Source organism: Hippichthys cyanospilos, chromosome 15 (assembly GCF_059441005.1).
Source record: "Hippichthys cyanospilos isolate Australia breed blue-spotted pipefish chromosome 15, RoL_Hcya_1.0, whole genome shotgun sequence".
Classification (NCBI taxonomy): domain Eukaryota; kingdom Metazoa; phylum Chordata; class Actinopteri; order Syngnathiformes; family Syngnathidae; genus Hippichthys; species Hippichthys cyanospilos.
This window is the reverse complement of record NC_142383.1, coordinates 18,553,747-18,568,147: the sequence shown is the minus strand read 5'-3', so window position 1 is coordinate 18,568,147 and position 14,401 is coordinate 18,553,747. Positions and strand designations below refer to the sequence as shown.

General features: G+C 43.1%; 4 protein-coding genes across 7 annotated transcripts; 3 read left to right on the top strand and 1 right to left on the bottom strand.

The window, feature by feature from the left end:
* Positions 1-33: 33 nt before the first annotated feature.
* Positions 34-2,530, bottom strand: surf1 (SURF1 cytochrome c oxidase assembly factor). The gene is made up of 9 exons (XM_088435949.1): positions 2,378-2,530; positions 2,231-2,297; positions 1,744-1,862; positions 1,539-1,621; positions 1,284-1,475; positions 1,105-1,177; positions 725-887; positions 177-258; positions 34-106 (listed from the first exon to the last, which is right to left on the bottom strand). The coding sequence occupies exons 1-9, from the start codon at positions 2,435-2,437 to the stop codon at positions 40-42; spliced, it is 906 nt and encodes a 301-aa protein (XP_088292075.1). The 5' UTR covers positions 2,438-2,530; the 3' UTR covers positions 34-39.
* A 21-nt stretch (positions 2,531-2,551) lies between these two features.
* Positions 2,552-5,004, top strand: surf6 (surfeit 6). Its single transcript, XM_088435945.1, has 4 exons — positions 2,552-2,783; positions 3,208-3,378; positions 3,621-3,703; positions 4,137-5,004. The coding sequence occupies exons 1-4, from the start codon at positions 2,693-2,695 to the stop codon at positions 4,857-4,859; spliced, it is 1,068 nt and encodes a 355-aa protein (XP_088292071.1). The 5' UTR covers positions 2,552-2,692; the 3' UTR covers positions 4,860-5,004.
* Positions 5,005-5,683: 679 nt separating this feature from the next.
* On the top strand, positions 5,684-10,214 carry kyat1 (kynurenine aminotransferase 1). Of its 4 annotated transcripts, none has more exons than XM_088435943.1 (14): positions 5,685-5,899; positions 6,003-6,030; positions 6,124-6,182; positions 6,937-7,084; positions 7,310-7,459; positions 7,528-7,614; positions 8,066-8,194; positions 8,256-8,376; positions 8,584-8,660; positions 8,732-8,821; positions 8,893-9,079; positions 9,339-9,415; positions 9,476-9,562; positions 9,636-10,214. In XM_088435943.1, the coding sequence occupies exons 3-14, from the start codon at positions 6,130-6,132 to the stop codon at positions 9,699-9,701; spliced, it is 1,272 nt and encodes a 423-aa protein (XP_088292069.1). In that variant the 5' UTR covers positions 5,685-5,899; positions 6,003-6,030; positions 6,124-6,129; the 3' UTR covers positions 9,702-10,214. The 4 variants fall into 4 exon arrangements, with proteins under 4 accessions (XP_088292067.1, XP_088292069.1, XP_088292068.1 ...); XM_088435942.1 differs by having other exon boundaries at positions 6,121-6,182; XM_088435941.1 differs by having other exon boundaries at positions 5,684-6,030.
* Positions 10,215-10,667: 453 nt separating this feature from the next.
* Positions 10,668-14,265, top strand: spout1 (SPOUT domain containing methyltransferase 1). The gene is made up of 12 exons (XM_088435944.1): positions 10,668-10,776; positions 10,865-10,904; positions 11,115-11,228; positions 11,474-11,636; positions 11,756-11,845; positions 11,914-11,963; positions 12,528-12,658; positions 12,720-12,792; positions 12,869-12,967; positions 13,378-13,480; positions 13,557-13,704; positions 13,882-14,265. The coding sequence occupies exons 1-12, from the start codon at positions 10,729-10,731 to the stop codon at positions 13,945-13,947; spliced, it is 1,125 nt and encodes a 374-aa protein (XP_088292070.1). The 5' UTR covers positions 10,668-10,728; the 3' UTR covers positions 13,948-14,265.
* The last annotated feature ends 136 nt before the right edge of the window (positions 14,266-14,401 follow it).

The window sequence follows — 14,401 nt, the reverse complement described above, 5'->3', positions numbered from 1 at the left end:
CATCAGTACTTACACAAAGACAAATTGAGCGGATCCATTTTACACTTTAATTTTCTTAATGAACTTTGCATACCACATGTAGGTGGTGGTTGCGCACAGGCCGTACCTTAAAGACACAAAAAACATCCGGTTCAGCAAAAGTACCGTCCGTCCTTTTAAAAAAAAAAAAAAGTTACCAAGTAACGATGTACTGCATGTGCTCGTTCCTCAGCGTCACTCTGGTCTGCCCGCCCACTGGCCCGCCTGGGATTGTGCTGCCTGGAATACATTTCCTCTTTTACCAATTTTTTTTTTTTTATACTTATACCGACTTAAAGTCACTGTAAATTACGTAGAATTCAAGCAATGGATATGCACTCGGCTAGCAGGATCTACCTTGTTCACATGTAGGCGTCAAAGCATTACTTTTGTCCAAATGAAGCTCATTTCGAAAGTACTTGCGCACCAAAATGGCAGCAAAGCCCTATTTTGTCCTGAGGTATCTTTGCAACTTCAAACTGACTATGCTGAGGTTTAACTACATGGACTTAACTCATTCAGTCCCAAAGACACGTTTTTATGTTTTTCAAGAGCCCAGACATTCAATTTCAGGTACCTGATATTTTTTTCCCCAAGTGTTTGGGCCCGTTTGTTGTTTCTTAAACGTTGTAGGTTGAAAATGAAGATCGGATGTCTGGACTCATAAAAGTAAGGAGTTAAGCGGTCACGTGACACGCAAGGTTACCAAAGTCGGCGTCGATGAAGACGGGCTGGGCTCCCGCGACCTCCGCCATGGCTTCCAGGTCGCGAAAGTGCCACCGGTTTCTGGCGGGGTCGTTGTTGGGCACGAAGGGTTTGCGGGGCTCCGTCAGCCGCACCACCCCCACCACCTCCACCTCGCCTTCCACCTTAGCCAACAAACACACAAACATCTCATAACAGTTATCAAAATAAATAATGGGGTGTCATTGAATGGATGGTATGATTGTGAAACTCGTAACTGCCTTCTTTGTAATAAAACGAAGACGAGAGCCCGAGATCAGCGGAAGACGATGTTGCTCCCTCCCCCTTTTGCAAAAGATTGTTTTCGACTCAGAGTCTTGCTAACGCCGGCAGGGTGCTTACCTGGCCCTTCATCCTGGTTTCTGGCCTAATCTTCTGTTTGGGGACGTAGCCTCGGTTCACAAGGATGGTGACGCTGAAGACAAATCATCATTAGCTCGTACTCTACCAGCCCTGTGCATACATACTGGAGGCAGTTCAAAGAAGCGGCTAGCATTTAGAAACATGCAACGTAGTATCACCCGAGGTCGGTGCAGTGAAAAGGCGTGACCACGTTGGCGCCCGTCTCGCCGCTGGACGACAAGCGCCCCGCCTCCCGGGCCTCCTTGTCGGGGTCCACGGGCGAACGCGGCAAGACGTACAGCTCCTTGTCGTGCCGGTAGCGCCCGCGCACCCGCACCCGTCTGTACTCCAGGCCGTTCAGCTCCAGGGGGCTGCGGAGCCCGCACGTTAGCTTCCCATGTCCAGCGCCAAACAGCAACGGGCGGCGCGCTTACTCGAGGGGGAGCGCAACGGGCTCGGCCCTGCTCAGTCTGCTCAGATCCTCGATCAGCTGTAATTTCCACTGCCGACGCTTTACCTTCATGAAAATGGAATCGAGCATACTCACTGCACATGTTTATTATTATTATTTGAAATAGCTGATATTTCGGAAACCTGAAAAGAAAAACAATCAAATGATAGTAATAAAAAAGTGTGTACCTGCCAAGTCCCAAGGCCAAATGTTGTAACTGGGATGAGAAGCAGGAACCATTTGAGAAAAGTATCTTCTCCGGTTGCCGCCACTGAGCTGGAGAAATAGCGCTGTCCAATCCACCTGACTAAAGAATGAGAATATAGTTATATTTAACGGAAATAACAATGCCCCAACTGCGTGTCTTGCGAAATGATCCAATTCAACAATGAGGACGAGAAGAATGGAACTGCTGCAATAAAAAGGTATCTGGTTACCAGGGCAACAAGACTGTTCATTTGCTGTTACTGGCACTACTACAGGGCTTACATTGGTCCATATTAACGACACTTCTACGACTTTTTTAAAAAAATAAAATAGCGATGCAGGGCATATCAAATGACGTCATGATTTGTGAATCTCTATTGGATTTGATATTAAATGTCAATAACTTGACAGAAATATATGTTCTTTTCCTGCCTTTTTTTTCTTAGTGGAGGGATTCGTGATGCTTACCGTGTGCTCGTGTGAAGATTGGCATTCCACGCAGGGAATAATTCCTCTGGACGTGCACGACATTCGTCTGTAATTATATTCATTTATTAGGCACACGTTTTCAGAAAAAAAAAACTGTCGATTTTAAGTCTCATTAAGAAAACGTACGTGTTTTAAGGCCGTCAACGCTCTGCTGTAGGAAACCAGCAGCGTCTTCAGGGAAAACATGATGAAACAACTATTATTGATGGGACAGCTACGTAAGTGACATGTTATGACGCTAAGCTAGTAAGGACAGCGGGAGCTATTTGTTGTTACTACTTCCGGTATTTTACTGACGTAGCTGTTTCCGGTTCCGAGTCCGTATTTTTTCTTCTTCCCCCGTTCACACGCGTGGTCAGATGTGTTGCCCACGTAAAGGCATGGCTGCTATTTTATTATAAAGAAATAATTTGAATTTAACAAAAAGCGTCAGTTGTCGACATGGATCTCGCAGCAAGGGACTCGTACATCCAGAAACTGGCGAGTAAAGTTATAAACCAGCAAAAGCAGGAACCAAAGAAGAGGCCATTCGGTAACGTTTGACTGTTTATTTTATAGCATTTATTTTTTGTTTATTTTTTAAAATCACGTCTTGCATTTTATTTATCATTTCCAGAAGTGGTGCTTTCTTCTCCAAAAAAATAAAAGTACAGCCTTTGTTTATAGTGCCAGAAACATTCAATCTGAAGAAATACATGTTAAAAGTTATGTTGTGCTTCTGTTAAGGACAAGAGATTTCATTTACTGATGGAGTTATGTTTTATATCACCTGAAAGTGAAGTATCCATCTCATTGCTTTATTAAAAAAAAAAAAAAAAATCTTTGCTTACTTGAGGTAAGGGTTCCCACAATTACATTGATAACTATTCAGCAATACCTACCTTTGGATCCCTATTTAGATTAATCTGCCCATTGCCCTATAAAAGATTCCTCAAGAATGTTTTTCCTTTTTCCAGTTCCTTTTAAAGGCCAGAAAGATGGAGGTCCACCACAGAAGAAGAAAAAGTTCAAACCAAAGTCATCCAAAGATGAGAAGCAGCACACTGGGAGACCTGCAAACAAGTCCAGTCCCGCGCCTGCACGCAACGGGCACGTGAAAGCGAAGACAGCGCCAACGGCAGAACAAGGTAAACAGTCACACAGTTTTCAAAGTTCAGAAAAATTACTTCATTATTGTGTTTTGTTTTTACGTCTCCATTTTTATTGCAGGGAGCTCCTCTTTAAGTCGAGACAATTCAAGTTCATTTGTATAGTGCTTAAAAAAAATTGACTACTTGTCACATTCCAGACTTTCAGTTCTTCAACTCACTCTAAACAAATTTCAACTTAGAAAATCACATTTCAACCTGGTTTGTTTCTTCCGTTTAAGGAGTAAATGTGAAGGCCACCTTCTCCAGTTTTGATGTATTACGCAAGAGGCTGCATGAGAAGATAGAGGAGGCCAAAGTGCAGGTATGAAGGTGCAGAGTGGGGCCGAATTTCGAAATGAAAAGTATTTATTTTATAACGTGCGTAATCAACCATGTTTAAATATACTCAGTATTCTTTTCCTGGTCAAGAATTCAAAGCAATGTGAGCAGAATCTTTTTGTTTTGTATGTTGTTTGTTTATTTTTTTAATCAGATTGCAAAAATAATACTGTGATTTTATCATATCAACATTTATGGCCTATGATATATCAGTTTAAAACCGATCCCAACCGCGGAACGGATGAATCTGGTAAACCGGGGATCCGCTGTCTTTTTTTAAAGTTTCAATTACATTTTTAAGACTTGAAGCTGTAATTCGAATACAGTGACACCGTGGTATTTTTGCTCATGATGTTCGCAGCGTCAGAATCTAATACGGGCCCATGACTAAACAGCTGTCATTTTCTTTTTAACAGGGAGCCCCCAAGGAGGCTCTGTCGGAAGCGGCCCAGGCCAAGAAGGCCAAACGCAAACTGGAGCGCGAGCGCAAGAAGCGGAAGAAGAAGGAGTTCCGTTTGAAGAGGCTGGCAGAGGCCAAAGGCCAAAGCCAACAGGTGGAGGTCAAGCAGGAAGCGGACGAGCGGCAGGAAACGGACGAGCGGCAGAAAGCGGCGCCGGCGGCGGCCGGCAAACGGCAGGAGAGCGCCATCATCTTCAACACGGTGGAGACGGTGCAGGTGGAGTGCGCCGACAAGGCCCTGAAGAAGAAAGCCAAGAGGCAACGCGTCAAGGGCCAGATCACGCCGCTTTCGGGGCGCAACTACAAGCAGCTGCTTAGCCGGGTGGAGGCGCGCAAGGAAAAACTGGAAAAGCTGCGCCAGACGGACCAGGCCAAGGCCCAAGAGGTGGAGGAGAGGATGAAGTGGACCAACGCGCTGTACAAGGCCGAGGGCATTAAGATCAAGGACGACGAGGACATGCTGCGCTCCGCCCTGGCCAACAAAGAGAAGAAACGCGATCGGCGCAAGAAGCAGTGGGACCAGCGCAGCCAGATGTTGGTGGAAAAGATGCAGAAGAGGCAGGACAAACGCACGCGCAACATCCGGAAGAGGAAGAACGCCAAGATCGAGAAGAAGAAGACCAAGGCCAGGAAGAAGGGCAGGGTTCTTGCCGAGGACTTGCAGAAGGCCAACTTGTAGCTCCGCCGCTTGACGCTCTTCCTCAGAAGGACGTCAACTTGAAAATTTGAGTTTGGCCCACAAATAACATGTTCATTTTCTTCTACTCCTCTGGAAAACGACCATTGAAATCAAAAGAAATAAACCCAACAAACATTTAGTTTTACTGCAAAATGTTTTTTTATGCATTTTTGTCACATTGATTTTTGAATTCCCTGTATTTTTGTCACTTTTTGGAAGAATACGCAAAACAAAACAAATGACTCCCGGGCCATGGTTTAAAGGTTTAATTTTCAAAAATGTCCCAACAAAAATATTGAAGACTGACTCAAAAAAGTATTTGACTGTAAATCTAGCGTTCGTAGCCTGTGCATAACTTACTTTTGTTTTTGTTGTTGTTTTTTTGCCATTTTTAAAAGTAAAACGTTCATATTTTGTCCATCAATTTTTAATTATCAGAATTATTTTTCATAAACAATGAATACGTTTAAGATATGTATGTTTTTTTTCTCTTTCAATTGACAAAGTGCCGTTGATTTGTGGATTCCAACAACAATATGGCAGTTTAGATTATTATTTGAGTGGGTTTACGCGGACGTCTTCGTAGCATCTCGCCCCGCCTATCCCGGAAGTGATAAACATCGAATTTGAGCGCATCCTTAAAGGTCTCCCGCAACTATCTGCTAACAGTAAAAAAATATTTTTATTCATTTAAAAATGTCTTATGGGGACATCATTTTGTTCATTACATCGGTCTTGCTTTAAATTTTTATATTATTATAGCGGTACGGGCTTCTTGCTCCGCCCCTCGCGGAATTGAAGTCGGGGACGTGCAACACTAAGATTTTTTTTAAAAAAAACAGTAGATGATATACCGTGCGTTTATTAGTTTGTTAATCAACGTCAGTATCTAGGTGATGGCAAAATATTTTATTATTTAGTGGGTTTTCTAGGACGTCTCCGTAACGTCTTGCCCCGCCCATCCCGGAAATTATCAATCAAAACACCGAATTTGAGCGGACCTTTAACCGGGGCTCACAACTATCCGCGCAATTTTAAAGGTACAGTTCTTTTTCCCTAGTATTTACTATTTCAAGACACTGTTGTGATTACAATGTTTTTCTAACCGATGGGAATGCTCATCGGGAGTCTTGTAACCGCAAGTCGCTGCACATTTGGAAAGTTTCCCAAGGTATGTGGCTGCGCATGCGATTTACCGCTCGCGACCTTTGCCTTTTGCATGTTGTTCACTTTCCTTTCCTCACGTGTTGTCTTCCCCTAGCAGGCGATCATGTCGCGAAGACTGCACGCGAGCAGGACGCAAGGAGTCGACAAAAACGTTTGGTAAGGAACAAGACGATCGCGCATGCAAATCAGCTGCGACAATAAATATGATACGATGTTAATCTTTTGTTTTAAACGCATTGGGTACCCCTGCTAGTCATTTTTCGTCTCGTGTAATTATTATTTTTTATTAGTATATTTTTCTTTTTCTTTCAGTTTTCTTTTTCTATTTTGCATTTTCTCGTAACTTCTTTGTTTACTTTTTAAAACACTAAACAATTTTCAATTACAATATTTTCATCTTCATTTTGTAATGTGCTCTAATGGAATTTTAATGACCGTATTCAAGAAAATATTCAGTCGTGACAACCCTAATTGTAATTTTAATTTTAAATAGTTTACACCTTATAAAAATTTGGAAAAAAAATATTTTAACCTTCTATTGAATATCAATGGTTTTATCTAAGTTTAAACTTTGATTACATTTTATATTTTAGTAAATATTGTGCTGTTTCTATTTTGTATTTGCTTCTCACCTAATCAGTGTTGACTTATTCAGTTACTAATTTGCTCAGTAAACCAATTATTTCATAACTCACTTTTAATGAAAATGTTTTATCAGATTATTCGATTAATCAATCAAACATTAGATAGAAAAATCAATTCAGTATTGGCAACCCTAGTGTGTACTGTAGTCATTAAGGTCATGAAAAGAAAATAATTAGCATATAATTTTGCAATACTGTATTGTGCGGGGTGGAAAGACGATTAGCAGACGAATGATGATACTAAAGCAGTTTTTCCTGTCCAACAGGGTAGAGTTCACCCAGCTGGCGGCTGACTACAAGCCCGTTAACCTCGGACAAGGTTTCCCAGACTTCGCTCCTCCGGAATTTCTTCAAGATGCCTTTTGTCAAGCCCTGCGCGGCGGCCCTTCCATGCACCAGTACACGCGCGCTTTTGTGAGTACACTGCTAAAAGTGCAAAAAAAACCCCCAAAAAAATCACTTCAGTTTACTTGTTTTAACTTAAAAAAAAAACTGCCAATGAGATAAGATTTTTTTCCTGCGTAAAAAACGTAATGCAACACTTTTTTTTCACAAATACATTTAGGAACAATTTGAATACAAAATAGGGCCCGAATAGAAATGTACACAATAAAAATGACTTTGGCATCCCTGCCCTAGGGTCACCCACGTCTGGTACAAAGTTTGGCTAAATTCTTCAGCGGCATCGCGGGACATGACATTGACCCCATGGAGGACGTCCTGGTGACGGTGGGCGCCTACCAGGCGCTCTTCTGCGCTTTCCAGGCGCTGGTGGATGAGGGCGACGAGGTGCGCGCTCTTCCGGGAAGCTCGTCCTCATTTTGAGGGGGGTAATCAATCCCTTGCGCCCCCTACAGGTGATCATCGTGGAGCCTTTCTTTGACTGCTACCAGCCCATGGTGACCATGGCGGGAGGGAAGCCGGTGTACATCCCTCTGAGGCCAGTCAGTACTTCTCAACATTTTTCACTCGTCTACCACTTGTGGAAATATATTTTTTAGCCAAGTGCCTGTAGAGATGAAGTATTTTTTGATCGTGACGCCGGGTAACAGGATTTGCTTTTTCCGTGTGAATTGTAATTTCACCTCCTTGGCACCAGGTGGGGCAGTGGCGCTCTCGTAGTTTGGAACGTGATTTAGAAAAAATATGGTTACGGCTTATTCTGAAAGTCAGAAAAAGGATAACTTCAAGTGCATCGCAGTGCCTGAAATAAAACCCTAAACTAGAAACAGCTTTAACTAACTGAGTCGTTTGACGCTAAAAAAAAATATGAATCAATAATAATACATGTAAATTGATCAGGAACACAAACACAGGGCGCAGTTAACTTGACTGGACGGCGTTCTGCCACGAATCCATTTTCAAGCCGGTCGGTCGCTCTGTCGACCCTGACAGAAAGTGGGAGGCGGGGGCGACGCCCCATCGAGCGCCGACTGGGTCCTGTGCGCCGACGAGCTGGCCGGTAAATTCAGCGGGCGCACCAAAGCCGTGGTCATCAACACGCCCAACAACCCGCTGGGAAAGGTCAGAGGTCAGGCTTGCCGGAGTCCCCTCGGGCGTCCTCATGCGTCTTTTCCGCGGGCAGGTTTACAAGAGGGAGGAGCTGCAAATGATCGCCGAGCTGTGCGTCAAGCACGACGTGCTGTGTTTCAGCGACGAGGTCTACGAGTGGCTCACCTATGACGGGGCCCAGCATGTCAAAATAGGTGAAAACAAATATCCTAGCCTCCCACTAGATACTTTTTGGTTTTTTTTTAATTTTGGGGAGTTGATCCCAGCCCTTTACCACGTTGAATTAATTGTAAATCAAATGATTATTTGGAGTATTTATTAGGGTTTCTCCCATCCTGTTACCACTACGGTCCGTCCCTGTGGGAGTTCATAACGCGAGTGTATTTATTTCTTTTCCATAGCCAGCCTGCCCGGCATGTGGGAGCGGACCGTGACGATCGGGAGCGCGGGAAAGACCTTCAGTGCCACCGGATGGAAGGTGACCAATTGCCCCCCCTCCCAAGAAATAAAGCTTAAAAAAAAGCCCATAGCGACGTTGTTTTTGTCCAGGTGGGCTGGGCTATCGGCGCCGGCCGCCTCCTCAGACACATGAAGACCATCCACCAGAACTGCGTGTACCACTGCGCCACCGCCGCCCAGGTGACCCCCACGCCACAGGGAATGCGACCCGCTTTATTGCGTCATACTTCACGGCCGGGCCCCTCTTGCAGGAGGCGGTGGCCCGCGGCTTCGAGCGGGAGTCGGAACTGTTCGGCTCGGCCGACAGCTACTTCCGCCAGCTGCCGGCCGCTCTCAGCCGCAAGCGGGAGAAGCTGGCTTCCTGTCTGCGAAGCGTGGGCCTCGAGCCCATCGTGCCGCAGGGCGGCTACTTCATGATCACCGACATCTCCTCTGTCGGTGAGTCAGCCGTGTCTGCCGGGGGAACGAGAAGACATTATTGACTTTGAAGCAAATTTTTATCAATTAGCAGTCAAAATGTCATTTCAAACGGAATTTATTGCAATTTTTTGCCGATCGGATTTTTCAAAATGGGTCTCAATTGAAAGTTGGGAAACAATGCCCTCTTGTGGTAGGATGGCAAACTGCTTGATTTGACTTGTAAACAAGAAAAGTGCTTGACTTTCTACTATGACATGAATTTGTTTTTTGACAACAGAAGCGGATCTGAATGACCCAAGCACAAAAGGCGAACCCTACGATTTCAGATTTGTCAAATGGCTCATTAAAGAAAAGGTAAATAAAACTTTCCATGACATACACCTAAAATGCTGAACGATGGGATTTTCCCCGCAGGGCTTGGCGACGATTCCCGTGTCAGCATTCTACAGTCCCGAGCACGGCAAAGATTTCGACAAATACATCCGATTCTGCTTCTGCAAAGTAATATACAGTGTATATCAATATTTTTTTGCCCCATCAACTCTTCAGAGTTTTTTTTCTTTCCAATTCAAAGGAGGATTCCACCCTGGATGCTGCAAACTCCATCCTGAGAAAATGGAGTACGCCACGTGACCTGTGACATCACTTCCTGCTTCCCATCCGTCCGTAGTTCAGCTGACTTTTCACAGACAAGCCATATTCAGCCTCTATATTTAGACAGTGCTCACAAAAAGTGTTGCATATTGGGGTGCCGGATTTTCAAATGCACTTATATTTTTCGACAGTAAAAGCAATGCAGGTTTGTGCTGAAATTTCACCACAAAGACTAATATTCCAACGTTGTGAGTACAGATTGTTATTGCAATACGTCCTCACTGTCCGAGCCTTTTTTTTTTGTTTCGAAAACATACAATGGAAAAAAAAATCACGTTCACGCGATCAAAATGAGGCAACAGATTACAAGCAATATTGTTAATTAAATTTCATTGTGTGGTATTGAGTAATATTAATCAAACAGGACTGTCAATAGTTATCCATTTTGGTGTTTTTTTTGTTACAGTGTAAACTTTTTTTGGTTTGTGTATCTTTAAATGTCATCACTCAGGATTGTGATTTTACTGTGCAATAAGTATAATCCACTGTGAGCAACGTAGTTTGAGGTATTGCTGTTTTCTCATTTTCATCTTAATTATAATGAAACGTCCAATTACCTAGATCTTTTTTTATTTTAATATGAATGGTAGGGAAAAGGTTTAGCCAGCCCTGGTTTGATGATTAAGATGGAAATATAAAAAAAACATAGTTGACATTAAAGCAGTTAATTTAATTTTCATAGAATTTATTTCAATAAATAAAATCCAACATCCACATCATTTATTGGAATCGTGACGCAAAATGTTCTAAAATCACGTTTTCATGAAGCTCAAACTTTCTGTTTAGGACTAGATAATTAAAACACATATTTTCAGACATACATCTTTACAGAAATATAAAAATATATTAAAAGACAAATGTTAGCCGAAAATCTGTTTTGTTTATTTTCCTTTCGTGTTCGGTGGTGACGCTAATGTACTTATAAGCCGCTTTGCATGCAAACATCAATTGGTGTACGAAGAAGAAGGTAACCCGGAAGTAGATAGACCTCACATGTAGTGAAAGAACGCAACATGTCCTCAAGTGTCGCTACGAAGAGACCATTCTCGCACCCCTCTCAGGTACTAAAAAAATACAACGCGTGTAGTACTGACAAGAGTGTCTTGCCTTTTCAAAATGTAATTGTGTTTTTTTTTTATATATGTTCAGCCGGGGGAAAGTGTGAACTGGAAGAAAAGGAAAGCGCAACGTGAGTTAGCCTGATGCTAAATGCTTTGCAAAAAATATGTAGACGCTACACGTGAAATTATACTGAAAATATAGATCTTTCTCTAATTGCCAAACACTCATACATATAACGTAAAAAGAAAAGAATTAACCGAATCTTATTTTATTCTACACCTCTGTGCTCTATTGATTGTTGTTTTTTAAAAATCTATTTTTTCTTTTTGGGGAACAGTGAAGGAGGCCAAGAAGCAGAGGAAAGAGGCCAAGCTGATCAAACAGCTGGAAAAACAGAAACAGCAAGAGGCTGCCGAGAAGGAAAAAGCGGAGGAGTCGCACAGCAAAAAAGGTACTTAAAAATATTCATGAATTTGCCGAGTGTTTAAAGGAAACATTCTAGCTATTTTTTATACTGCATATTAAAACATTCCCTAGTGTATTATTGTAATGCAGTTGATTAGTTCCAAATTATTCCTTCTTTTTTAATCACTCATTTATTATTAATTTCAGTTTTTGCACATTCCATGATAAAAAATAAACAGCGGTCATTTGCGCCCTTTAAAATGTGAGTGATGTTTTTGTGTTTGTGTGTAGAAGGTCGAGGGTACACGGTGAGCGTGGCTCTGCCGGGCTCGGTCCTGGACAACGCTCAGTCGGGCGAACTCCGCACGTACCTGGCGGGACAGATCGCCCGTGCGTGCGTCATCTTCTGCGTGGACGAGATCATTGTTTTCGACGAGCAAGGCGAAGATGTCAAGTGAGTTACTCGGGGGTGGAAAAATACGCCGCTTGCAAAACGTTAAGTTGCCGGAGCGCTGTATACAGAGCATACAGAGAAAATACATTTATTTATTATTTTTTTGGGGGTTGGCACAGGACCGTGGAAGGCGAATTTAAAGGCACCTGGAAGAAAGGCCAAGCGTGCGTTCAGCTGGCCAGAATACTCCAATACCTGGAGTGTCCCCAGTGAGTGTGCACACAGCACGCCGTGTTGTTCATATTTGGGAGTAACATCAAATTCCTTTCTGCCCAAGGTACTTGCGCAAGGTGTTCTTCCCAAAGCATCTAGACTTGCAGTATGCAGGTATGGTGTTCACTTCAGTGTGGAGAAATATAGCTTGAAATCATCATGCATGTTTGCCCAGTAAGAATGAAGCTTTGATGTCAATAGTCGTCAATGGCAGCGAATGACTTACGTTTCGGATTGTTCTCTTTATGATGCACAAACTGTTGCCAGATTAATGTTTCTTCTAGGACTTAATAAAAGTAGGCATTTTTAGGCTAGAAAACTTTATAGTATTTTTCTGTTAAATGCCCTGTGTATCTGTCATTATTGTTCGCATGTGTAAAATACGTCTTGAGATAGCACTATAAATAGTGTTTATCCAAAAATACTTTTAGGGTACTTGCGTTCGTACTTGACATTCGTACAGTTATAGTGTCTCCTACCACTCTGAAAACATATCCTGTCCGACTCCGTTATTTATTTATTTATTTTTTTAATTGTAGTACCCCTAGTTAGAAACGTTCCCGCCCTAAAGGTTTTGGGGGAAGCGCAGGGCGGCAACGTGACAATCAACACACGATAGTAAAGCGAATATAAGCGCTCGGTATGACATCTTTTGCTTCATTTGTGGGTTTTTTATAGGACTGCTGAACCCTTTGGATAGTCCGCATCACATGCGGATAGATGAGGAATCCGAATACCGCGAAGGCGTGGTTCTGAACCGGCCCCCCAAAGGGGGCGGAGGTTCTTTGGTCAACTGCGGCATGAGGAAGGTAAGAACCGGGGACGTTGTCCTTCGAGGCGCGACGTTCGTGACCGCTGCCAAACCCCCAGGAGGTGCACATCGACAAAACGCTTCAGGAGGGATTGCGAGTCACCGTGCGTCTCAAGACGCCGCTGAAGCAAGGTGAGATGGCCTCCCACATAAAAAGATGCCTCGGGATGTATTGAAGTCACGCGCGTGCTTCTGCTGCGTCTTCCAGGGAGCAAAACATACAAAGGTGTGGTGGTGGCTCCTCACGTGCCCACCACCGAAGGGGGGCTCTACTGGGGCTACAGTGTCCGTCTGGCGTCCTGTCTCAGTAGGTGTCCACAAACTCTTGTTTGCAATAATAACTCAACAACAAAAGTCTTTTATTTCTCTCTGCCGTAACATTGTCTCAATAATAATGACAATTCACATTGTTGTGGAAGTTTTACAATCAAGTCTGAAGAGATAAAAATGTATATACATTTATAACTGCAATTCAGAGGTAAAAGTTGAAAGAATTTACACGGTGATTAAGTTATTGTCAAAAAAATTAAAACTCGCCATTTATGCACTGTATAAGTCGCACTGGATTTTAAAGCACATTGTAATAGATGTATAAGCACAATATGAGCATATATATATAATAATAGTATAAGTTGTTTTTTATTGTTCTACGCGTTATTTTGATCAAATTTCCACAATGGCAGCCATCTGATGTATTTTATCACTTTGATTGCCCAGGTGCGGTTTTCACAGAAGGTCCGTACAAGGACGGCTACGACGTGACCGTCGGGACGTCGGACAAAGGCAGCAGCGTGGACGGAGCCTCGCTGCCGCCCTTCAAGTGAGTAAGCCGCCCGCCCGCCCGCCCGCCCGCCGCCGATTTTCCTCCGGCCGTTTCTAAGCGCCAACATTTGCAGCCACCTCCTAGTGGTCTTTGGAGGGCTCCAGGGACTGGAGGCCAGTCTAGATGCCGACCCCAACCTGGACGTGCCGTCTCCCAGCTCCCTCTTTGATCTTTATCTCAACGCGTGCCCGGCCCAGGGCAGCCGCACCATCAGAACGGAGGTAAGAAACACGGCGGAGCTCCCTCTTCTTCTTCTAAAAAAAAAAAGTGTTCAGAAAGGTATAAAACTCCGTGTGATGCAAAAATCACGGGCGGTTGTGGAATGTGATTTTCCTCCCGTCTGATCGCGCGACAGCTCCAACGCAACCTCAAGCACTCCGTGTCTCCTTTTCACACAGGAGGCCATTTTAATTTCCATGGCGACGCTGAGGCAGAAGATACTTGCCGCCGTTTCCAGTGCGTAAAAAAATGTTTCAGCTTTTTTTTATTTATATATATATAATTACATTTTCTTCTCAATTGCGTGTGGATTTGCCAGAGGAGGAAGGATTTTCCGTCCTCCGTTTCGAAATGAACCGTGTAGAGCAGGGCTGGGCAAAACCCCAATTTTTTTTCTACTGGGCAATTTTTTGTTTGAACTGCACACTCACATAAGAAAAAAAAAAAAGCAAATGCAAAAACACATTGGATGTTTGTATTAGCTATTTTTCATGTGTTAGCGTGAGTATAAATATGTCCTAGAGATGTCCAGATCCCGAATAAAAATGTATTTTAAAAGTAAACTTTACTTTTTTTTTGAACATGTTAAAAAAAAAAAAATTATAAACTAATTTAAGAAGCATGAACATTCAAATGTAGGTGTTTTTATTTTTGAGTATTTTGGGGGGGGTGGTTGCTTCCATCCCTTATCACATTCAA